The 25558-nt window shown below is 42.9% G+C and overlaps 1 protein-coding gene across 4 annotated transcripts in view; it reads left to right on the plus strand.

Moving 5' to 3' along the window:
* The window catches only part of DGKG (diacylglycerol kinase gamma), a 226452-nt gene that overhangs the window by 37617 nt on the left and 163277 nt on the right, over nucleotides 1-25558 (plus strand). For all 4 annotated transcript variants that reach the window (XM_059888290.1, XM_024995253.2, XM_024995255.2 and 1 more), the window contains exon 2: nucleotides 12665-12981. In XM_059888290.1, the coding sequence (XP_059744273.1) occupies nucleotides 12915-12981 (67 nt within the window). In that variant the 5' untranslated portion in view covers nucleotides 12665-12914. The remainder of the gene's footprint in view (nucleotides 1-12664; nucleotides 12982-25558) is intronic.

A 25558-nucleotide genomic window follows, 5' to 3' on the forward strand; every position in this document is an offset into this window, starting at 1 on the left:
CTAGCGTGTGAGATGAGGGCAATTGTGTGGTAGTTTGTGCATTCTTTGGCATTGCCTTTCTTTGGGATTGGGATGAAAACTGACCTTTTCCAGTCCTGTGGCCACTGCTGAGTTTTCCAAATTTGCTGGCATATTGAGTGCAGCACTTTCACAGCATCATCTTTCAGGATTTGAAATAGCTCAACTGGAATTCCATCAGCTCCACTAGCTTTGTTCGTAGTGGTGCTTTCTAAGGCCCACTTGACTTCACATTCCAGGATGTCTGGCTCTAGGTGAGTGATCACACCATCGTGATTATCTGGGTTGTGAAGATCTTTTTTATACAGTTCTTCTGTGTATTCTTGCCACCTCTTCTTAATATCTTCTTCTTCTGTTAGGTGCATACCGTTTCTGTCCTTTATCGAGCTCATCTCTGTATGAAATGTTCCCTTGGTATCTCTAATTTTCTTGAAGAGATCTATAGTCTTTCCCATTCTGTTGTTTGAATCCCATGAACAGTATGAAAAGGCAAAATGATAGGATACTGAAAGAGGAACTCCCCAGGTCGGTAGGTGCCCAATGTGCTACTGGAGATCAGTAGAGAAATAACTCCAGAAAGAATGAAGGGATGGAGCCAAAGCAAAAACAGTACCCAGTTGTGGATGTGACTGGTGATAGAAGCAAGGTCTGATGCTGTAAAGAGCAATATTGCATAGGAACCTGGAATGTTAGGTCCATGAATCAAGGCAAATTGGAAGTGGTCAAACAGGAGATGGCAAGAGTGAACGTCCACATTCTAGGAATCAGCGAACTCAAATGGACTGGAATGGGTGAATTTAACTCAGATGACCATTATATCTACTACCATGGGCAGGAATCCCTTAGAAGAAATGGAGTAGCCATCATGGTCAACAAGAGAGTCCAGAATGTAGTACTTGGATGCAATCTCAAAAACGATAGAATGATCTCTCTTCTTTTCCAAGGCAAACCATTCAATATCACAGTAATCCAAGCCTATGCCCCAACCAGTAATGCTGAAGAAGCTGAACAGTTCTATGAAGACCTACAAGACCTTTTAGAACTAACACCCAAAAAAGATGTCCTGTCCCTTACATTAGTGTAAAGGAAAGGAAAGTGAAGTCACTCAGTCATGTCTTACTCGTTGTGACCCCATGGACTGTAGCCTACCAGGCTCCTCTGTCCATGGGATTTTCCAGGCAAGAATACTGGAGTGGGTTGCCATTTTCTTCTCCAAGAGATCTTCCTGACCCAGGGATTGAACCCAGTTCTCCGGCATTGTAGGCAGATGCTTTACCATCTGAGCCACCAGGGAAGTCTAGTGGAAGTCATTAGTGTAAAGCAGTGCTTAAAAACACTGGCATGTATCAGAATCCCCAGGGCTCTACAAAACACAAATTGTTGGGCCACCCTGAATTTCTATAGATTTGCAGTGGGGTCTGTGAATTTACCAGTTGATGCTGGTACTGCTGGTATGAGGACCACATTTTAAGAACCACTGATAGGAAATTTTACTTGCTGTGACTCTCATAAAACATTATCCGAATAATTCTCAGAACCCTGGAAAGATGTACTACTGCTACTGTTATTCCCATTTAGAAATGAAGAACACTGGTTCTTCACATAGTTATAAGTGGTAGAGCCAAGATTTGAATTCTGTTCTAATTCCATTTCCAGACTTGTGCTTGGTGCTTTGGGAAGAAGGCTCCCTGACATGGGATATAAGTCATTTTCCCCAAGTGGTAGTTTTGTGAAGGAGGCCTCCTCTGTACTCTTATCCCTACATCATCCCCTCAGCTCTGGAGTCCAGAATCGGACCTTGGTCTTGCTGTTTACAGCCCCATTTGCTTAGCATTTTCACTGTAGCACACACCTACTGGCAGAGCCAGGTGAATGCTCTCCCACATTTTTGAGAAAAGTTAAAGGTGGCCCCAGGGCAAGAACAATTTTTTTTTTTTTTGAAGTCTCATGTTTTACCTCAAACTTCCTGCATATTTTGCACTCTATCACATTCTCTGTTCAAATTTTATATAGATTTCTCCCCCCTTCAAATAGTATTAGCTTTCTAGGTGCGTGTCTTGGTTTTTCCTCTGGCTTCTACTTTACCTTCCAGTTTGAGGCTGAGGGTTTAGGCTCTCCGTCGTGGGTTTATTGATTGTATCAGCACTTAGCACAGAGCCTAGTACTTAGATACTCAGTAGGTATTCATTCAGAGGTGTTATGATGAAAGAAAGATTATGAGCTTTGGGACTAAACAGACTTGAGTTTGAATACCAGTTCTGTCACTTACTGGTGGATGAACTTAGGAAAATCATTCTGGGGCTGTTTCTTACAGCTATAAAATATCTTCCTCTCAGGGTTTGGTGAGTGTTACAGATGCAGTGTGCAAAGCACCAGATGTGTCATAGTCTATAAGCGAAGGTGGCCATCATGGCTTATATTTTAATGACTGTTTAGAATGGGAGAACGAATGAATGAGCCCACTTGAGCTGTGAACACCTTGGGATATAAACACTCCCCAGTCTGATAGCACAGGCAGCCCCTCAAGTAGCAGGTCTCAGTTCTCCCAGGAGACTGCACGCCTCTCCTGGGTACCAGCCCCCTGCACCTAGACATCTCTGTTCAGCCTGACATTGTCACACCTCCCCCAGAGCAGGGCTTCTTATATTCACTCTGAGGCCACTAAGAGAAGCAAGGTCCTCAAATGCAAGTCCTCTCTGAATTCTTTTGGGTAGCATGCAAATTCGAGATTTTATTTTTGTGTATATGTAAGAACTATATGCTGATAATTTACTAAGTGAGTTATTAGGGATTACTCATACTTGCTATTCATGAACTCAAATTAGATCATTACCAAGTTCCCCAGGGGCTCTAATTCAGTTATCTTTGAAGTCAGGCTGCCTCTAAATGCTCAGTAATGACTGCCTCCTCACTCAGCCAGATGGTTAGATTCCTGTGACATGGAGTAAAGTCATGCTGTTACCATTGCAATGTCAGACTTGCTTTGAGTCAGTTTTGGTGTTCAGCTACCACTATTCTTGCTTTTTAATTAGACATGGTAGTTCATTTAACTTCGTCATTATCACATTAGTTTGTGGAGGACATTTGGTTAACCTGATAGCAGGCAGTGATACATATTTGCATCAAACATATTTTAGGCCTGTAATTTTCCAATTACTAGATGTTAAGACATGAACAGGCTTCAGTTCAAGCATGAATCATGGTATTCTCTTGCTAAACAGATGCATATGTAATCCAAACCCAAACGTGCCTCTTTAAGTTGTTTGGATTATTTATGATTGCATAACTAACTACCCTAAGATGGAGTGGCTCAACTGTTTTATTATTCTGCATGAGTCCATGCATCAGGAACTCAGACAGGGCTCAGCAGGGACAGCTCATGACCGCTCTACATCATGTCTACTAACGCTGTGAGATGTGAAGTGGCTTTAGGTGCTTCCTTGCAGCTAGGGTGGCTTACGTGACTGCACAGCGACTGGATGGTTTGACTGGGATCTTACCACAGGGGTTTCACTTGTCGTCATCAGCTGGGTTTCTGGGTTCTTCTCCCCCTGTCCACATGGTTTCTCTGTGATCTCTCCAGTTAAATGGCTCAACTCCTGACATGGCAACTCAGTGCTTCCAAGAACACAGAAGTGGAAGCTGCCAGGCCTTGAAGCTTATGCCTAACACTGGCACAACATCACTTCTACTGCATGTTAAAGCAAGTCACAGGTGCAGCCCAGATTCAAGGGGTAGAGAATAAAAAGAGCATGAATCTCAGGAGGTGTGAACCATCAGTGGAATAGACTATGACACAGGTGACACTGATGAATTCAAGCAAGTTAAGTAACCCCTGACATCCTATATTTTAAGCATATTAAGGTGACTATTATAAGTTTATAGATTATAGTTATAATTTTATGGGTAATTTGTTGTGGTTGTTCAGTCACTAAGTCATATAACTCTGTGGACTGTAGACTGCCAGGCTCCTCTGTCCTCCGTTATCTCCTGGAGTTGGCTCAATTTCATATCCATTGAGTTGGTGATGCTATCTAACCATCTCATCCTCCACTGCCTCCTTCTCCTTTTGCCTTCAATCTTTCCCAGCATCAGGGTCTTTTTATATGAGTCATTATTTTAATATTAAAATATATACATTGATTCATGTTTTTTTTAAATTATAAGTGACTCAGAACTAATATTACCAGTTTTACATCAACTAGTATCTTTCATTCCTCTTCAGTTCTTGGTTAGCATGTAGTTCTTTTTAATTTATTTATTTTTAATTGGAGGATAATTGCTTTACAATATTGTGTTGGTCTCTGCCATACATCAACATGAATCAGCCATAGGTATACATATATCTCCTCCCTCGTGAACCTCCCTCCCACCTCCCATCCCCTGCTGCCCCTCTAGGTTGTCACAGAACACCTGATTGCTCTAGGCAAATGGTCTCAGTCCAAAAAAAAAAAAAAAGTTGAAAACCACTTTTCTAGTGGTCAAGAAATGAACCCTTAGGAATCTTCTAATAACTAGCGATGTACAGTGGGCAAGGCACTGTTTCAACCCTGGAGGGGCCCGGAGTCTTGCAGGGAAGAGTAGGTAAAGACACTGCAGAGTGGTGAATGCCACAGTGGAAAAGCTCAAGGAGTTATTGGAGAGCAGATATGTCCAGCCCAGTGTGAGCAATTAAGGGGAGCTTCTTAGAGAAGGTGATACTTGAACTGAATTCCAAAGGCTGTGTAGGAGTTGCAAAGTTGAAGAAGGATCAGCAAGAGCAAAAACCCAGAGATGGTACAGTTATCAAGATCTGACTAGTGACTTTTTTGGAAAGATATGAACCCTTCTGGGAAAAGAGAGGGGTTCGTATCTTTCAAAAAAAATCACTAGTTTTTAGTGAGTCTTCCCTTTAAAAAATATACTCATTACAGTTTGTTATAAGTCATCAGACACATATAAATAAGCTCCCCCAATCTGATGCTGTATTCATGAATTAATGTTATTATGAGAGCAAAGAGGAGATGAAGAGGTGTTTGTTCCTGGATAATTGTCTGTGGCTGATTCATTCGAATGAATAGAGAGACCTGGGGTGCAATTCAGTACTCATTGAATTTGCCGTCTTCCTTCTGACTTGTGATTTCCATGCTGACATCTGTACAGAACAAATAGGGTTTGATCCACTGTGTGAAATTGCAGAGCTAGAAAATGTGTTCGAAACCATTATTCCCACCCCCTCATTTTTAGACAAGCAACCGAGACCAGGGGAGCTCAAGCAAGTGCTCAGAGTGGCTTAGTTGTAGGAACATAAAACACTCTTCTTCCACCCAGCCTGACAATATCCAATCTGAGTGCTATTTAGAAGATCCTATTACAGTTTTTTTTTTCTGTCAGCAAAGATGTTGAGGGTGGTAATAAGAAGATTGTTCACACTGTAAAGAGCCCCCAAGAGGGGAGTGATAGGGCAAGCTGCCGGCAGGGAAATGCTGAGAGGCATCAGCTGGAGCAAGCCCTCTTGTGTGGTAGCCGTCATCTCTGTCAAAAGGCAGACAACCAGAGGGGACTGTCACGTGGGAGCATGGTCAGCAGTGACTATCTGGAGAGTCAGGCAGTATTTGCTGATGGAAATAAAGAATGGTGCAGCTTTACTAAAAATGGAGCTACCACATAATTCAGCAATCCCAGTCCTGGGCTTATATATGGAGAAAACCATAATTCAAAAAGATACATGCACCCCAATGTTCATTGCAGCCCTGTTTACAGTAGCCAAGACATGGAAGCAACCTAGATGTCCATCAGCAAATGAATGGATAAATGTGTGATATATATACAATGGAATATTACTCAGTAATAAAAAAGGAGGAAATAATGCCATTAGTAGCAACATGGATGAACCTAGAGATTATCATTCTAAGTGAAATAAGTCAAAGACAAATACCACGTGATATCACTTATATGTTGAATCTAGAAAAATGGTACAAACGAACTTATTTACAAAATAGAAACAGACTCAGACTTCAAAAACAAACTTATAGTTACCAAAGGGGGAGATGTGGAGGGGGAGGGATAAATTAGGAGTTTGGGATTAACAAATGTATACTGCTATATATAAAATAAATAATCAACAAGGACCTAATGTATAGCACAGAGACTCTACTCAATATTCTGTAATAACCTATATGAGGAAAGAATCTGAAAAAGAATGGATATGTGTATATGTATAAGTGAATCACTTTGCTGTACACCTGAAACTAACACAACATTGTAAATCAACTCTAATATAAAATAACACTTTTTAAAAATGTTCCAGTGTCTTCCACTATGAAGCCAAGCACTGAGCTGCAGTGGAACAGCAGTTATAATAACAGAAGTATTTGTTGAGTTACTGCAGCATGTACCTCTTTACCTTGTCACTCCTTCTCAACTTCCTCAGAAATCTTTCCATCTGCCCTGTACCTGCTACAGACACATTTGCTGGCCTCATAGTTCCCTGTCCATATCTGTATCACTCCTCTTACCAGCCTGTGTGTCCATTATCTGTTCAGATATCTGTCTCCCACCTGGGACCATCAACTACTACAATAGGAAAATATAGATGGTTTGTGTGTTCTGTAGGAATACAGCTAGGAGAATAGCTTGATTTGCTCAAAAAGTTTTTGAAAAGCTATAGAAAGAAATGACCATTGTATCTAGAACCAGATATATGAGTACTGATTTGTTATGAGGAGGAAGGAGTGAAAGGAACTCCAGGTAGATTAAAGGCATGGGGTGCTTGTCAGTCCATTGACTAATGTTCATGAGGTCCTGCCGTGTGTTAGGCACTTTGCCAGGTGCTAGGGGTACATGGTTGATTTGGCTGCAACAAGGAATATGTGGAGCAGGAGACCATTGGAGTAAGAATGGGGAGATGAGCTGCACCACAGATAAAGGATCTTCTGGAACTGGCTGAAGAACCTGCCTTTAATCCTGGAAGCTAAAGGAGGCCTCTAAAGGGTTTAAGCAGGTAAATGCTAGAGTCAAATTTGGTTTTAAATGCAGGGGTTATCTACACACAGATATGAAGTGATTCACAGGATATATCGTTAAGTAAAACCAACAGTATACAAAAAACAGTCCACAGTGTGCTACCTTTTATGTGATAGAGGAGGGGAAATAAGAAAATATCCATATATCTGCTCATTGATGTGAAAATAAACAGGAAGAATAAACTAGAAAACATAAGGATTAGGTGGGAGACAAGATGGAAAGGAGGAGGGTGGGAACAGAGTAAAGGAAACAGGAACGCAAGACACTTTTTTTATATATAGTTCTGACTTCTGAAACCATACTAAAAAAGAATCTGTGGGAATGGAGAAAAATCTCTACAGTGAAATACAAACAAGAATGAATGGGAGTGGGAAAGAACTACCTAAGTAACTTTTGAAAATAGTTCTTTGAGGGTATGCTGTTGGCTAAAGACAACGGAGCTGTAAATAAATTTGAACTCTGTTTTTCACAGAAATGTGGCTAGCACTTCTGAAATTATTTTCTGTATATTTTAGAATTGAGAAAAGTACATTGTAGATAATGGAAACAGTTTGTTGGAGAAAAGAGTTTAATAGTATGGAATGAGAGGAGGCTACAATTGACTTTGTGTAGTGTATGAGTATGCATTTGGGGTTTTTAACATGGATAGATGGATGGAAGGATGGTTGGAAAGATAAACAGCCAGAGATGAGCTTTGTGTGTGTACATGCATCCATTTCCCAGCTCTGTAACTGACAGAGCCTAGAAGCAGTGACACCTTAGGAGCAAAGGGCATACCTAATACCCAAACCTTGGTTTCAAAAACCATTCTCCACTAAAAGGAATCAGGGCTCTCTAGAAAAATGACTGATTTTAGGACCAGTACTGAGGAAGTACAAGTTGAGCCTGAAATATTTTGTAATACCAGAAAATAAAGATGTGATCAAAGAATGATAGGAATATGTGTGAAGAATAAGGAATTACTTTGAATGAGCTTGCTCTGGCCAGATCTGGGACAATTTGGAATCAAAACAAATAATGATGGTAACGGATCATAACCCATTGAATAAAGTAAGAATCCATGAATATAAGTAAATATATATTATGTGGAAATGTAATAAGCATATTATACTTATATATTTATCATGTATATTTACATAAACATATTTTATATATCTATGGTATGTGTTGTATTTATAGTATAAAGAAAGTATAGTCTAGTATAAAAAATAAGGAAGAGAAAGCTCTCTCTTACAGTATAATCAGCTAATAAATATAGAAGCGAGGGTGGAATTAGAAATTCACCATCATGGTAATAATTAATCCAGGAAAGAACCATCGGTGGGTGCTAAAACCATCAGTGGATAAAAGTTTGATGAGCAGTTACAAAATTACTACAACCTGGAGCAGGATATCAAGTTCAGAAATCACAGCGCAACACAAAGCACCCAGCTGCTGGCAGCTCATGGCTTGTTATATTGCTCAGTGTTGTATTTGCAATAGGATGGTAACAATAATGATTTATTTAGGCTCCAGTATGTGATAGGCATTATACCAGGTGCATTTTGGGGGGGGGGTATGTTTGTTCCTTGCATATATTAACTCAATCCTAATACTAATTCAGTGAGATTTTTTCATTAGTTATTCTCATTTTTAAGATGCGGAGCCCAAGGTCCAGGAAATGGAAAATTTGTCTCAAGTCCAATAGTTGATAAGAGGCATAACAGGACTGAAATCCCCTGCCTTTTGAGTTCAGGTTCCTTGGTGTTCTATCATGCAGTGTGTCTCTGGGTCCTCTTAGAGCTCTGCGTTTCTGAAAGTATGCAGAATGGCAAGATCAGAGAGGCATTGTTAAACAAAGGCATCGGGGGATTCCTTCTTTCTTCTCACCATATTTACTAAACGTCTTGCCTCATTTTCCTTATCTAAAAATAGGGAAAGCTTAATTTCCATGGTTGTTATGAGGACGAAATTAGATGACATATATTAAGCAAAGAGCACAATGTAAAGTAAGCATCCAGCATCAGTGTTTATAGCAGTTGCAATGCTGAATTCCCTTGTATGATGGAAAATTTTTCTAAAGCCCTCACTTTTGGACTGAGTTGATAATCAGAGGCCAGATCGTAAAGAGCTTTATGTATCATGAAAAGAAGACTATGTTTTATTCTACAGGCAATAGAAACCACTGAAGAATTTTATGACTTGGGAAGATGTGATTTGGTTGGCAATTTAGAGCTGAACAAGGGGAAGAAAGCAGAAACCAAGGCAGACAGACTGGCAGGAGGCTGCAGTCAGAGACCAGGCAGATAAGGGTCTGAGTTAACAGACCAGCTGGCATGATGGGGGGTGGGGGGTGCAGTGCTGATGTGGAACATGCAGTGGACAGTCACACTCTCAGACTGGTGCCTGGGTTTGTAGGAAAAAAAGAACGAGGAGCTCAGCCTCAGACCTCTGGCCTGGGTATTGTATTGGTTCTTCTTGGGCATGATCAGAATGCAGAGGAGGGGCAGGTTGGAGGCATGGAAAGGTGCTCATTCAGGGCAGTTTGGGACAAACAAGGAAGTCACAGTAGATAGTTGAATATGCAGATTTGGGGTGAAGGGAGCATGCAGGCCTGGAGGTGGCGCTAGTGGTAAAGAATCCACCTGCAGTGAAAAAGACCCGGGTTTGATCCTTGGGTCAGAAAGATCCCCTGGAGGAGGGCATGGTAACCCACTCCAGTGTTTTTGCCTGGAGAATCCCATGGACAGAGGAGCCTGATGGGCTACAGTCCATGGGGTTGCAAAGAGTTGGACATGACTGAGGGAATGAGCAGCGTGCCTGGGAGTTATTGAAGTCATGGAGGTGGATGAAGTCCCCCAGGGAAGGGATGTAGGGTGAGAATGGGGCAGTATTCAGCACACAGTATTTAACAGTGGCAAAAGAAGTGGAAGGAGACTGAGGAGGAACACGTAGAAAGATGAAAGAGTTTCCAGGGGGTTGTTTTCTGCTGAGGATAAGGCCGCAGAGAGTGCAAAGAACGCAAGGAAGGCTTGAACGTGCCTGTTGGATTTGGCAATTGGGTCAGTGGTTTTGACCTTAAAAATAAAACAGCCAGTTATTTTAACAGAAAATGGATTTATTCAGGCATAGCAGAGGAATTGCACTTTGAAACAAGTGAGCTGTGGCAAAAGCCACAGGCAAGTCCAACATGTAAAAGAGAGGAATGTTATTTTATCAAGAAAAAGGAGGAAGTTGAGAAGGGGGTGTTTTGAACCAAAGTCCATGGGAGAAAAGTGAGAGTTCATGGTGATGACCATTACTCATTGGTTGTTGAGTTGCTGAGGTAGTCAATTTCCTTTTTTTTCCCCAAAGAAACTATTTATTTTTCATTTATTTATTTATTTATTTTTCTGCTCTGTGTCTTAGTTACTGCACGTAGGATCTAGTTCCCTGACTAAGGATTGAACCCAGGCCCCCTGCATTCGGAGCACAGAGTCTTAGCTACTGGACCACCAGGGAAGTCTCTGGGGTAGTCAATTTTTTGTAGGAAATGCAATGTATATCTTTTCATGTTGGGCCTGTGCTTGATGGTTCTTTCCCATTAATACTTCTGTTGGGGTCCAAAATCATTGCAGATAGTGACTGCAGCCATGAAATTAAAAGACGCTTGCTCTTTGGAAGAAAAGCTATGACCAACCTAGACAGCATATTAAAAAGCAGACACATTACATTGCCAACAAAGGTCTGTCTAGTCAAAGCTATGGTTTTTCCAGTAGTCATGTATGGATGTGAGAATTGGACTATAGAGAAAGCTGAGGGCCAAAGAATTGATGCTTTTGAACTGTGGTGTTGGAGAAGACTCTTGAGAGTCCCTTGGACTGCAAGGAGATCCAACCAGTCCATCCTAAAGGAAATCAGTCCTGAATATTCATTGGAAGGACTGATGCTGAAGCTGAAACTCCAATACTTTGGCCACCTGATTCGAAGAACTGACTTATCTGAAAAGACCCTGATGCTGGGAAAGATTGAAGGCGGGAGGAGAAGGGGATGACAGAGGATGAGATGGTTGGATGGCATCACTGATTCAATGGACATCAGTTTGAGTAGGCTTGGGGAGTTGGTGATGGACAGGGAAGCCTGGCGTGCTGCAGTCCATGGGGTCGCAAAGAGTCCGACACGACTGAGCAACTGAACCAAACTGAACTGCTGGGGTCTATGATTGACAATTGCTCCTGTAATTGACCTCTGTGATAATTGCAAAAGAGCTCCCCCTTCTGGCCTCCCTGCTCCATTTTAGTGAGTGTTCCCTTTATTAAGTTTCACGACTGGAAACTAGGCAAGACCGGGTGCCCAGAAACAGAACTCAGTGGGCCAGTGGATTAAGAAGAAAATTAAACTTTTTAAGGAGAGAAACTAGAGTTTGGATGCTCCCTGATATACAAGCATCTCACTCCCTTGCCATGTATTTCTTCCTACTGTTGGCGAGCTCCGACTAATGGAAGATCTTGCTCTCCTTACAGAACATGTATCTTCTGCCTGCACTTTCCCTCAGCTCTAGCTCAGCCCTCCAGGTCTATACCAACCAAGTCTAAGTGCCATCCCAGAGAACTGTCCAGTCTGCCTCCTCGCTCCATCATCTCTTCCAGCCCCTTCACCATTCCTCAGATCCTCAGACTCATAGACTTGCCTTCAACCCTGACTCTCTACAGTGGATTCTCTTTTATTAAAACTGGGCTTGATTTTGGGTAACATCAGTCTTTATTTCTTGTCCTATTAGGCTGGTCACTTTTCAACATTTTTAAACCTCAACTCAGAATAAGAGATACATTTTGCATTGTGATAGGTGTATACATGTATGTATAACTGAAAGAAGATACACTCTTATTTTCAATTCCATCATTCCATTCCATTCTGTGCTATTCTATATCATGTTTTTAGATGCTGGTCTTAGCCTGCCACATTAATTTCACAACCCATTAAACTGATTTAGAACTGATGGAGCCAGGAGGGGCTCAAAGGAAAAGATATTAAGTATTTGTCTGAATCCACTCCCTCTTCTCTTAGGCTCATCTGCACCAGGAAGGCAGGCCTTCCCTCTAATTATATTTTTTATGGTTCTAAGAGGAAAGAGTCACTAAGATGCCAGCCAGCCTTGAGGGGGAGGGTTGGTATTTGAATTTTCAGAGTGGCTTAGTGACTCATCAGAGGAAGGTAAGCACCTCTAATGGTGGAATTTAGAAATCAGTGGAATTTAGAAATCAGTGGAGACGAGATTGGCTTACCTTTCAAATCACGCCCCGTGGGCTACTGTCCCTGTATTTTCTCATGAGACACCCGACAGCCTGGAGTATTTTCATGCCTGGAGGATGCTCTTAGGTGGCCTTACTACCACCTCTGATGAGGGACGTTTAAAATTTCCCAGAGTTTAGGAGTATGGCTGCCTCTGTATACGGGCTATGCAACCCCCATCCCGGCCATCCAGCTGTCTGGACTTGTACTTGTCTGTCTGTGTGTCCTCTTCTGACTCCCCTGGGGTGGCATTCCCCCACTGCTTGAAAACCACTGTCTCCAACAGAGCTTTCAGCAAAGAACATTTGAGGATTTTTTTTCTTTTTTTAATAAGAAAAGATGACATGTGTTCTAACATTCTCATTTACAATGTCTTTTCTACTTGCCCCAGGAAGAGCAAGGATTTCTGAATATACCTTGACTACAGATAGAAGGATATTGTTGCCTGAGGAATAGCAGAGGTCTTCTCTCATCTGCTCAACGACAACCTGCTGTTGCCATAGACACCTGGGTCCTCGAGAAATTTCCTGAAGGGCTTGTCTGTTGCGTACCTGCAATGAGCCAGGCCCTAAGCTGGGCCACGGCTACAGCCTGGTGAACAAACCTCTCTCCCAAGCCTCAAGCGCTCACACCCAGGGAAGATGAGTGAAGATCGGTGGGTGTCCCTCACTCCAGAAGAATTTGGCCAACTCCAGAAATATGCAGAATGTGAGTAAACGGATGGACCCATCTCGGGTGGGATTTCCTCTTGGTTGGGGAGAGCGTTTTTGGAGAGCAGAGTAGCAAAGCAAAGAGAATGAGATCAACTTATTATCTCCTTATAAAAATAGAATTTGTGTCTTTAAACATAAAAATGCAATTATCTTTATACTCTATAAATGATACATTCTCACCAGAGAAATCTGGAATATCCAGGGAAGAAAAATAAAAAGTAGGTTAAAAAATCACAGCTAAACGCTATGAGCATTTTGTCACATTCCTGTCTTGTGTATATTGCTTTACTTGGTTGAATTCCTGAATATACCTTTTTCCTTTTCGGTCTTCATTTTTTTAAATAATGTAAGATTGTGTTTTCTCAGCTTGTCAAAACCTCTTTCTAGCCTACCTTTTGAAAGGCTGCAGCCTGCTTGGTTACAATGTTACTCAGTCATTTGCTTTAATATACTCCTGTGTTGGACCCAAGGCCTTCTTTCAGTAAGATACAGGATTCTGATGCACGTCACTTCCTTCACTTTGTATTGAAAAGCCTGGGCTTTTAGATGGGGCTCTCGGTTTCACTAGCTGCACCCAGGAACAATGTCAGTGCATCAACAGTGGTGGCAAGGCCCACATACACACACGGCCCCACAGTTGTGCCCCCCACTGGCCACTCCTAGTCCTGATTGTTAACAGGAGTTGGTCCTGGCTGACCGCTTCACTCTGCACACACACAGTGCCCGTCATGATTGTGCAACAGAACTGATTTTTACAGAGCCCTTTGTCTTTCAGAGCCCTCAGCAGCACTCCTAACTCCACCCCATTTTTCTAACTCCTCTCCCTTCGTATTAACTGTGCTGGTGTTTTTGTAGGTCATTCAATCTGTCGCTCCTTGACCTGCCCTACAGCGCTTGCCCAGGCAGATCATCCTCTGAAGTAGGGCAGCCTGTCCCACTTCCACAGGGCACTGGTCTGGGAGTCAGGGAGCCAGGCTCAGTGCCAGCTCTGGCGTTGTTTCTGTGATGTGACAGCCCTTAACACCCGCCCCACCCTTTAGATCCCCTCCCCCACACCCCCAGCCTTAGTGTCCTCTTATGCAAAATGAGAGGGTTGGACTAGATGATCTTTCCCTGTGGTCCCTCATGCCTAACACCCCATGATTCCATGTGATCCACCAGTAGGACTACTGGTCTGTTTCTCCCTGGTACTCTGGAGCCCATGGCCTCTTGTATGACCACAGTAGATTTAGAGAAGTCTGAAGTGTATTGGCAAGGAGCAAGGCATCACCCTCCAGGGTAAGTGTTAGTCATGGGCTTCCTTGATGGCTCAGATGGTAAAGAATCTGCCCACAATGCAGGAGGACTGGGGTTCCTCTGGTTCGGGAAGATCCCCTGGAGAAGGGAATGGCTACCCACTCCAGTGTTGTTGCCTTGAGAATCCCATGGACAGTGGAGACTGGCAGGGTTTCACAGGGTTGCTAAAATTCATGGGGTTGCATAGTTTATGGGTCTCAAAGTCTGTCTCTCCCTGGTACTCTGGAGCCTGTGTCCTCTTGTATGACCACAGTAGATTTAGAGGCCTCTGAAATGAATTGATAAGGAGTAAGGAATCACCCTCCAAGGTAAACTCATCTAATTCTGCCCACTCTGTGGGTCAACAAAGTATCAGGCCCTGTCAGGGAGGAAGAAGCAGCAGAGAGATAAGGCTTTGCCTGAGGAATAGGAACCTTGTTAGGGCGTCAGAAATGGACTTTGACACAAGCAGAGAACAGACTCAAGGCAGCAGGGAAACCACGCACAAAGGAGAAGGGAATTTAGGGCTGGAGGAGACTGAAGGGAGTGGATTAGAATGTGGCTCAGTCGGTAAAGAATCCACCTGCTATGTGGGAGACCTGGGTTCCATCCCTTGGTCAGGAAGATCTCCTGGAGAAGGGCATGGCAACCCACTCCAGTATTCTTGCCTGGAGAATCCCCGTGGACAGAGGATCCTGGCGGACTACAGTCCACGGGATTGCAAAGAGTTGGACACAACTGAGTGACTAAGCGCAGCACACACAGGATGACAGAAAGTCTCTCACAGTTCTTAGGGCCAGAAGTCCAAAATCCAGGCTCCTCCTGAGGGCTGTGAGGGAAAGATCTGTTTCCTCGGCTTATGGATGACTGTCTTCTCCCTTTAGTTTTCACATGGTACTCTCACTATACACATGTCTCAGTGTCCAAATTTCCCTCTTTATGTGGAAAGCCTTTTTTTTTAATCCTTACTTTTTAAATTTGTTTTTTATTGAAGTATATAGTTGATTTACAATGTTGTGTTAATTTCTGCTGTACAGCAAAGTGACTCAGTTATACATATATACACATTTATTTTTATTTTCTTTTCCATAATGATTTATCAAAGGGTATTGAATACAGTCCCCATGCTATGCAATAGGATTCTGTTGTTTATCATCCTGTATGTAATAGCTTGCATCTGCTAACCCTAAACTCCCAGTCCATCCCTCCCGCGCCTCACCTTGGCACCACAAGTCTGTTCTCTGTGTCTGGATAGAGTCGTTTTGGATTGAACCCACCCTACTCTAGTAAGACCTCATCTTAACTACTTACCTCTGCCATGACCCTGTTTCCAAATAAGGTCACATTCTGAGGTACTGAGGAATTAGGACTTCAACATATCAATTTGCAGGGGAGACAACTTATAACAGAGGATCCATCTGGGTGAAGCCTGTGTAGAAAAGAGTTTAAGACGTGAATAGTAGATGGTGGGGGGAGGAGTTGAAACAGGGGGAGCAAAGGAGAAGGGGAGCAAAGGGGGAGGTTGTCTGTGCGGAGGTAAGAAGAGCTTCTGGGCCAGGTGAGGAGAAGGAGCAGGAGGATGGGGAAGCAGACAGGGGTAGGAGCGGGTAGAAGAAGGCCTGGGGCCCTGCCTATCAAGGCGTGGCCTTTGGACTGAGTGGCAAAATGTGGAGCCATGGATCTGATGGCTGAGTGCAGGGTGATCTGGATGAGAAAGTTGCCAGGTCAGGGACGGCGGACAAGTCCTTTGGATGAAGGATGAAGTCTCTCATCTGAGCTGAGGCACAGAGCTGAAATGGGGAATGTGGCAATGAACAGATGCTAATTTGTGGGAAATTACTGAGGAAGTATCCTCAAAACTTGTGGAATAAAAGGAAGCCAGCAGAGACACCTCAAAGCCTGTGAATCTGTGCACAGTAAGGGACAGAGGGATCCAGATGTGGCAAAGCCATTGTGGAGGCAGGGGGGTGAAAGAAACTCAAGTATTTGGCAGGAAGTGGCTGCTCTGTGGTCTTTTTTTCAACCATCAGCTTTATCCTTCTTGGATCCATCCTCATTTTGTCTGTGTTCCAGGACAGGACAAGGGGCTCTAGGACCACTGTTCTAACAGAAAAGAAGAAAAGATACGATTCTTAGAAAATGATTAATCCTCAGAGGAACCCCTGAACAAGGCACTTCTACCAATTTTAGACACATTCTGGCATTTAGTCATATTGCATTTCCATAGCAACTGCTCTTCCATAACCATAAAAACAGGAGCTTTACAACAGCAGAATAGCTGAAGTGTACAGGCTGAAAATTAAGAACTTTCTCCAGTGGAGTTCTAGGTAGGAGAGGCCAAGAATTTCAGGACAAGAGGTTTTCGATATGCTGCTTCAGGAGCATAAACCCTGCACCTTCTCTGGTGTGCTTCAGTCAGGGGAGAAGCTGTGTTAAACTACCCATGGATATTTTATATATTATATAATTGACAGTGGCCTGGCGAACACGTGTGCTTAGTCATGTCCAGCTCTCTGTGACCCCATGGACTGTAGCCCACCAGGCTCCTCTGTCCATGGAATTCCTCAGGCAAGAGTACTGGAGTGGGTTTCTATTTCCTACTCCAGGGGATCTTCCTGACCCAGGGATGGAATAGAACCCAGGTCTCCAGCATCTCCTACATCAGCAGGTGTATTCTTTCCCACTGTGCAATGTGAATTAAGAGTGCTTGTCAAAAGAATAATATGACAGTTTAAGAAGCTTTTTTGTTACCAAATAAAAACAAATGTAAAAATTTTGAAAGTGAAAAGATGAAATTTAAAGCTACTCATGATCCTATCACACTTCTCTGATGACTCACTGGGTAAAAAATTCCGCCTGCAATGCAGGTGGCGCTAGTTTGATCCCTGGGTTGGAAGATCCCCTGGAGGAGGACATGACAACCCACTGCAGTATTCTTGGCCTGGAGAATTCCATGGACAGAGGAGCTTGGCGGGCTACAGTCCATGGGCTCGCAAAGAGTTGAACACGACCGAGCGCGTGCGCGCGGGCACACACACACGATCCTCTCTTTCAGTGATAACCACAACTCGTATGTTTATGTATAAATAGAAACATTAAAATACATATTACACACATATACATATATATTTAAAAAACAAACATCTAGACTATTTTGCGTGCTGTTTTCTTCACTCTAACAATATGTTTCAGTTATCCATTGCTGAGTCAAAACAGGCTCAAAATTTGATAGGTCGAAACACCCATTTGGATTTTGTTCCCATGATCCTGTGGCTTGGGCACCTGGCCAGGGCCCAGCAAGACTTGTTCGTGCTCCACAGTGTTTGGGGTTGCAGCTGGGATGCCTCACATGGCCCTGTATGGCCTGTTCACTCACTTGCCAGTACCTCAGTGCTCCTCCATGGGGCCTGTTCCTCCAAGCACTTTCTAATCTTCCCTGGTGGCTCAGAAGGTAAAGAATCTGCCTGCTGTGTGGGAGACCCAGGTTCAGTCCCTGGGTAGGGAAGATCCACTGGAGAAGGAAATGGCAACCCACTCTAGTATTCTTGCCTGGAGATTTCTATGGACTGAAGGGCTTGACAGGCTACAGTCCAGGTCACAAAGAGTTGGACATGACTGAGCAACTAATAATTCAACTTTTTTTCAGGGCCTCTCCATGTGGCATCTCTTGCCAGCAGGGTAGCTTGGACTTTGTACATGTGGCTCAGAGCTCCAAGATATAAAAACAGCAGCAGACCTTTTCAATGCCTGGGTTGAGTGCTAGACCATAACTCTCTCCACATTCCACTGGTCAAAGCAGTCACAGACCTGGGCCAGACTTGATGGGGTGGAGGAATGGACTCCACATCTCATGGAGATGTGGCTCACATAGTGGGGAGGAAAACTGACAGAGCCATCTCTGGACACTGCCTAGTGCACAGCATGGCAGGATGCATGTCTGAATCACCCAGTACTTTCCAGGAGCATGGTTTTTAGTGGTTATAGAGATTTCTTTTGAGTGCGTATACATTATTTTATTTAACCAAGTTACTGGTTGTGATCTTGCCTGTGTGCTCAGTCACTTCAGTCGTGTCTGACCCTTTGCAACCCCATGGACTGTAGCTCATGAAGCTCCACTGTCCATGGGATTCTCCAGACAAGAATGCTGAAGTGAGTTGCCATTTCCTACTCCAGGGGATCTTCCTGACCCAGGGATTGAACCTACGTCTCCTGCATCTCCTGCCTTGGCAAGTAGATTCTTTACCACTGACCCTCTGGAGAAGCCCAACTGTGATCACAGGATGTATTAATAGAATCAGGGCTTCCCTTGTGGCTCAGCTGGTAAAGAATCTGCCTACAATGCAGGAGACCTGGGTTCGATCCATCCCTGGGTTGGGAAGATCCCCTGGAGAAGGGAAAGGCTACCCACTTCAGTGTTCTGGCCTAGAGAATTCCATGGACTGTATAGTCCATGTGGTCGCAAAGAGTCGGACACGACTGAGTGACTTTCACTTTCAGAGAAGGCAATGGCACCCCACTTCAGTACTCCTGCTTGGAAATCCCTTGGATGGAGGAGCCTGGAAGGCTGCAGTCCATGGGGTCACTGAGGGTCGGACACAACTGAGCGACTTCACTTTCACTTTCCACTTTCATGCATTGGAGAAGGAAATGGCAACCCACTCCAGTGTTCTTGCCTGGAGAATCCCAGGGATGAGGGAGCCTGGTGGGCTGCCGTCTATGGGGTCACACAGAGTCAGACACGACTGAAGTGACTTAGCAGCAATTTCTAGTAAGGCAAATAAATATCTACATTCTCTCCTACACTAATCAGGCCTCTCTAGAGAACTGGATTTATTTCTGGGCACCACAGTTTACAGTGGACAAAGCAGAACTTGTTGAGAAGTGCCTATAGCATGGTGAGGGGCCTCAAGGCCTAGTTATGAAGAAATAGATGAAAACACTATGTATATTTGCTGGAAAGGGGGAGACTCAGGGAAGAGTGAGGGAGCACTAGTTGTATTAAAAATAGCCACAGTACTATTGTGGGAAAAGGGTGTAAAGTTAACAGTGAATGGCTTTAAGAAGTAGCTTTAGGACAAATTGAAGGAAATCATCAGAAGAAAGACTTTAAGGGATACATTGCTTCCTAATGATCAAACCTTAAGATGAAACAGAATGGACTCAAAACCACTGTTTCCTTTTGCTAGAACTGTCTGAGCAGAGTTGGCTGAGACATTAGAGAGATAGGAGCCTTAGATGTCTGGTTGATTAAATGACCTTCATTAGTCCTTACAATACTTAGTTCTGTGTTTAAACAGGTTTCTTTTTCAAATTTGGAGAACATGAGCATATGGAAATGCCTTCTACTGACCCACCTCCTAACAACTTCAGAAATATAATTGGCTTATTTTCCTGATCCTGTTTGGGGGGAGGGTTTTTTCCCTATGATTTACCAAGGATAGAAATTAACTTCTTATTCATAAAGCAAAAAAGGAAAAAAATCCTGATAAAACATCCATTTTCACCTTTAATTCTCTAAGAAATGAAGCCAAACATTTCCCACATCAGTTAGTGGTTGCTTTATTTTGTAGACTTTTTAAAGCTAGGAGAGATCTTAGCCATGATCAAATCCAACTACCATCCATTTTACAAATGAGAACACTGAATTCAGAAGAGCTCAGTGATTCCTGAAGGTCACGCAGAAAATCAGTGGCAGAATAAGAATTAGAACCAATGTTTTCAATTTGAGGTCAAGTTTAATTTGTTTCACTTCAGTTCCAACAAATTAAACAGAATCTACTCATTGGAGCTCAACTTTCAACCATACATTGATAAAGAATATATATATTTAATAGAACAAAATTTTTAATAAACTTTTGCCCAAGATTTTATTTAGCTCAATTAGTGGAGGGGCCAGTAAGACATTAAAGTTGAGAAGTGAGATATGGTCCCTGGATGGATACAGATCAAATCCATAAATTCCTAGTTAGGCAATTTCATAAATAAATGCAAGGATAAGATTGCTCTGTTGTTGTTCAGTCGCTCAGTCATGTCCGACTCTGTGACCCCGTGGACTGCAGCATGCTAGGCTTCCCTGTCCTTCACCATCTCCCAGAGTTTGCTCAGACTCACGTCCATTGAGTTGGTGATGCCATCCAACCATCTCATCCTCTGTCGTCCCCTTCTCCTCCTGTTCAAAATCTCTCCCAGCATAGGGGTCTTTTCCAATTAAGATTGCTTGGTTAGATACAAAACTGGTTATAGGACAGCAAACCCTAATCTTTCAGGTTATCTGTTTCATAGAAGTTCTGTGCATCTCTGCTGGAAAAAAAAAATCTGTATGTTAACATATAACTTCACTAAGTCTGGGACATTTAATATGTTTTAATCAATAGTAAACAGTGAGTAAACTAAGTACCTCCATTAGGCAGTCCTTAAATAGCCTTTGTTCCATATGACATTGAAAAGATGTGTTGCCCACTTATTTTTCTTATTTCTGAGTTTTAAGGAATTTTAAAAATAATAGTGACATACAAAGAAATAGAGACAAAACTGGGATTTACTTCAGTGCCCTTCTAAGGCCCTGAGATGGGACATCACCCCCCCGACACACACAACTTTATGTTTCTATTCTATTTAGGTCTTGACAGAAGAATCTGAGGGTCTTTCCCACCTATATTCTTCCTTCCATAACCTCAGGATAGTGGGAATAAATGAGATGAAAGGGAGCCCCAGGCAGTATTCCTGGGCAGGAAAGCTTAACCCCCATGCTGGTTCCCAGGTGTTGAATTCCAACAGATAATCAAGGTACTCAGTGTTGGGTAGCCCTGATAGACTCTTCCTTCCTGAACAAAAAATTTCAATACATTTTAAAAATATTGAATAAGTAAATTGTGCTATTCAGAAGTGTATTTCAGTAGAATCAAATTAAGGCAAAGTTTTTTTACTTTAAGATGTAGGGAATTTATAGCTCAAACCTCAAACCTGTCAGTGTAATATAGGAGTCAGAGAAAATGTTTAAGGCTAATTTGTACAACAATGGAAAGCTGTAAGTAAGCTTTCTTGAAACTTTGCTATTTATATGGGCCAGTAGAGTGAGATTTAATCAAATGTTCATGGAACCCTGGGCCCATAAAGGGTCGTGTCTAGGTGCTTCCATCTTGAAAGGGATAATCACAGCTATTTCTCATACACATCTCTTTTGGTACAGCTGGCCTTCTTTTCATTAGTAATGACTGGAACTCTGCCCACAAGCAGTCACAAAAGCTATGGATAGGGAGGGACTTCATTGAAACAGTGGCTCTCAAATTTGAATGTGCCCATAAATCTTTGTTGTTGTTCAGTTGCTAAGTCGTGTCCAACTCTTTGCCACCCCATGGACACCAGGCTTCCCTGTCCTTCTCTATCTCCCAGAGGTTGCTCAAACTCATGTCCATTGAATCGATAATGCCATCCAACCATCATCCTCTGTTGCCCCCTTTTCCTCCTGCCCTCAATCTTTCCCAGCATCCCAGGGTCTTTTCTAATGAGTCAGCTCTTCACATTTGGTGGCCAGAGTATTGGAGTTTCAGCTTCAACATCAGTCCTTCCAATGAATATTCAGAATCGATTTCCTTTAGGATGGACTGGTTGGATCTCCTTGCTGTCCATGTGACTCTCAAGAGTCTTCTCTAGCACCACAGTTTGAAAGCATCAATTCTTCAGTGCTCAGCCTTTTTTACGGTCCAATCTCACATCCATACATGACTACTGGAAAAACCATAGCTTTGACTATACGGACCTTTGTTGGCAAAGTAATGTCTCTGCTTTTTAACATGCTGTGTAGGTTTGTCATAGCTTTTCTTCCAAGGAGCAAGCGTCTTTTAATTTCATGGCTGTAGTCACCGTCCACAGTGATTGTGGAACTCTTGGATTTTGTTAAAATGCAGATTCTGAATCAGTAGGTCTGGGCTTGTTTTGAGATTCTAACAAGCTCCCAGGTAATGCTGATACTGCTGGTCTAGGAACTACACTTTTAGTTGCAAGAAGGTAACTATTCCTGCATTCCTCCACCTGTGACTGATGAGGCCAAATTATTTGGAGAAAAAGTGGGAAATCTTGCTAGCAATGCAAATTCTACTTATATAAAAAGCCATACCAGTCATTCAGGTCATTTATGATAAATCAGAAAGTCTTAATATCCTGAGGAGGGTTTTCTTTACATTGAAGCAGTGGGAATTTTGGCTGATAAAGTATTTTTCTCTTATTCTATATATAACCTTCAGAAGTGCAGCAGAACATTCACTTCCATGGGTTTCCCCAAGTAGTTAGCTTGGTGGGCCCCAGTGGTCCTCAGCCTTAGCTGCAAATTGGAAATACCTAGGAGGCTTTAAACGATTGTGATGTCCTGCCCACAAACTCCCCCATCTCTGGACCATTTAATTATCACCTGTAAGCATGAGACCCAGGCATCAGGGATGTTTGAAGCTCCCCTGGTCATTTCAACATGCAGCCAGGATTGAGAACCACTGGTCTACCTTTTCTCCTTATGCCTCTTGGAATATAGGACATATGGAACAAGCATGACAAGCCCAGTCCCTTTTTTCAGTTCAGTTCAGTTGCTCAGTCGTGTCCGACTCTTTCTGACCCCATGAATTGCAGCACGCCAGGCCTCCCTGTCCATCACCAACTCCCAGAGTTCACTCAAACTCACGTCCATTGAGTCGGTGATGCCATCCAGCCATCTCATCCTCTGTCATCCCCTTCTCCTCCTGCCCCCAATCCCTCCCAGCATCAGGGTCTTTTCCAATGAGTCAACCCTTCGCATGAGGTGGCCAAAGTACTGGAGTTTCAGCTTCAGCATCATTCCTTCCAAAGAAATCCCAGGGCTGATCTCCTTTAGAATGGACTGGTTGGATCTCCTTGCAGTCCAAGGGACTCTCAAGAGTCTTCTCCAACACCACAGTTCAAATGCATCAATTCTTCAGTGCTCAGCCTTCTTCACAGTCCAACTCTCACATCCATACATGACTACTGGAAAAACCATAACCTGGATTAGATGGACCTTTGTTGGCAAAGTAATGTCTCTGCTTTTCAATATGTTATCTAGGTTGGTCATAACTTTCCTTCCAAGGAGTAAGCATCTTTTAATTTCATGGCTGCAGTCACCATCTGCAGTGATTTTGGAGCTCAAAAAAATAAAGTCTGACACTGTTTCCACTGTTTCCCCTTCTATTTCTCATGAAGTGATGGGACCAGATGCCATGATCTCATTTATTCCATAAATTTTTATTGAACATCAATTTCTGATCAGGCAGTGGGCTACATGCTGAGGAGAAGCAGGACAGGAAAAGAAGCATAAATGGGAGGATGGGCCCATGCTTATGATGCTGCACTTCCTACACATGCTTCCCACATTCCACCCCAGGGCCTGACTCGTCCTGGCTGCAAAGGTGGGCCTTTTGAAGCGGTGCTGCTGACCTGGAATCTCTGTTCTGACATTGTCTTCCTCCTTTCCAGGACCCTTGGAAAACCCTACTCTTGCTTTTGTGCATCTTACTGTGTTCCTGACTTTCTGGGTACTTATAAAACTTCCTCATGCATCCCAGGCCTCACTGGAAGAAGGAAAATCTAGGGTTTTTTTCCCTTCATTCTTCAGCTTTCCCTTCTCCCTCTTTCTGTGTCTGTTCTTCCCTGGGTTGAGAGTCATTTATTATCTTCCCTGTCTGTGGAATATGTTCCTCTAGGCTCAGCATCATGTTTTTGTGTGTGTGTTGTGACAGACAAGCCTTACTAGTCAGATGCAAATGTACAGGTTGCTTCAGGTCTGCTCTTGCAAACTGAGATCCTTGGACCTACATAATTGGTATCTCCCAAGTCCTTCCTTGAAATGCAGAATTTCAGGCAATGACCCAGATCTACTGAATCTGAATCTGCATTTAAACCTTCTTGCAGTCTTTCAGGCATGTCCAACTCTTTGTGACCCCATGGACTGCAGCACGCCAGGCTTCCCTGACCTTCACTGTCTCCCAGAGTTTGCTCACACGCCTGTCCATTGAGTCAGTGATGCTATCCAATGTTGTCATCCTCTACCACATCCTTCTCCTCCTGTCCTCAATCTTTCTCAGAATCAGGGTCTTTTCCAGTGAGTCGGCTCTTCACATCAGATGGCCAAAGTATTGGAGCCTCAGCTAACCTTAGCCCCAGGCAGTCCACTTGTATGGATTGGGAACTTCAAAGAATGGAGAGTTATCGTGTACTTTAGATTTTCACTCTCTTCTATGGGTTTTCAGGTTCTCTTTTTAAAATGTTGCTTTATAGTTATTTCCAAGTTTAACGGAAACTTGATCAGTGTCTGATTAGTGTCATCAGGGCTCCTAACTAGAAAATGGCCCATAAACATTGAGTCCCAGTTCAGGCAGCACAGGTCACATTCTGCTGTGAACACTGAAGCTCCAGATGTGTCTGTTTGTTCAGACAGAGAACATCCCTGTCCCACGCAAACATGGCATCAGAGATGCCTATGAGTAGGGCCAGATTCTCTCCTTAAACAGGCTTTGAATTTGCTCAAACGCTAGGAACAAGTGGTTGGTTAAAATCTCAGAATTCTTGGCATTAAGAAACAACTTTGGACTGAAACTTCTTAAAGCAGCTGTTACAGCTAGCAACCTTGATCACAGCAAAGAGCCTTCTAAACTTCTGATTTCAGGTAAAACTGTGTACTGATGGTCCTGCCATAGTGAGTTATGGTCCAGACCATAGTGATGGTCCTGCCAATGTGTCCCTACGTTGCCAACAGCTGAGTAAGTTGACTTGTTGGGTGGAGCTCTTTAGTGTTGTCCACTTAAACAATAAGGAATATTAGACAAGCACATTTTTAGATTTTTTCCCCTTTTGCAATGGTTATCCAACATTTTCAGCAGCATTCTAATTTATTATTATTACTAATAATAAAACCACATTATAGAACAGTGGTTTCTCAACTTTGACTATATATATGTTTGAACCTGCAGAAGCTTTTAACATATACTGATTCTTGAGTTCCCGCAGAGATGTTGATTTAATTGGTCTGGTGTGAGGCCTGGGATTCAGTGTGCTTAGGGATCCTCAGGTGATTTTAACATGCAGCCTGCTTTGAGAGCTATTGTCATGGAGAAAGGGCATTATCTTCTGATTTACTTGTATTCGTGTATCCAATGACTCTGACAACTGTGTTACACTATTAGATGTGTTAAAAATAAGAGTGACTCACTTACTAGCTCTGTGTCTTTGAAAGAATCATTTAATTTTCATACACCTCAGTTTCTTCTTCTCTAAAATAGGAGTGACTTATCTGAAGG

Source organism: Bos taurus, chromosome 1 (assembly GCF_002263795.3).
Source record: "Bos taurus isolate L1 Dominette 01449 registration number 42190680 breed Hereford chromosome 1, ARS-UCD2.0, whole genome shotgun sequence".
NCBI lineage: Eukaryota > Metazoa > Chordata > Mammalia > Artiodactyla > Bovidae > Bos > Bos taurus.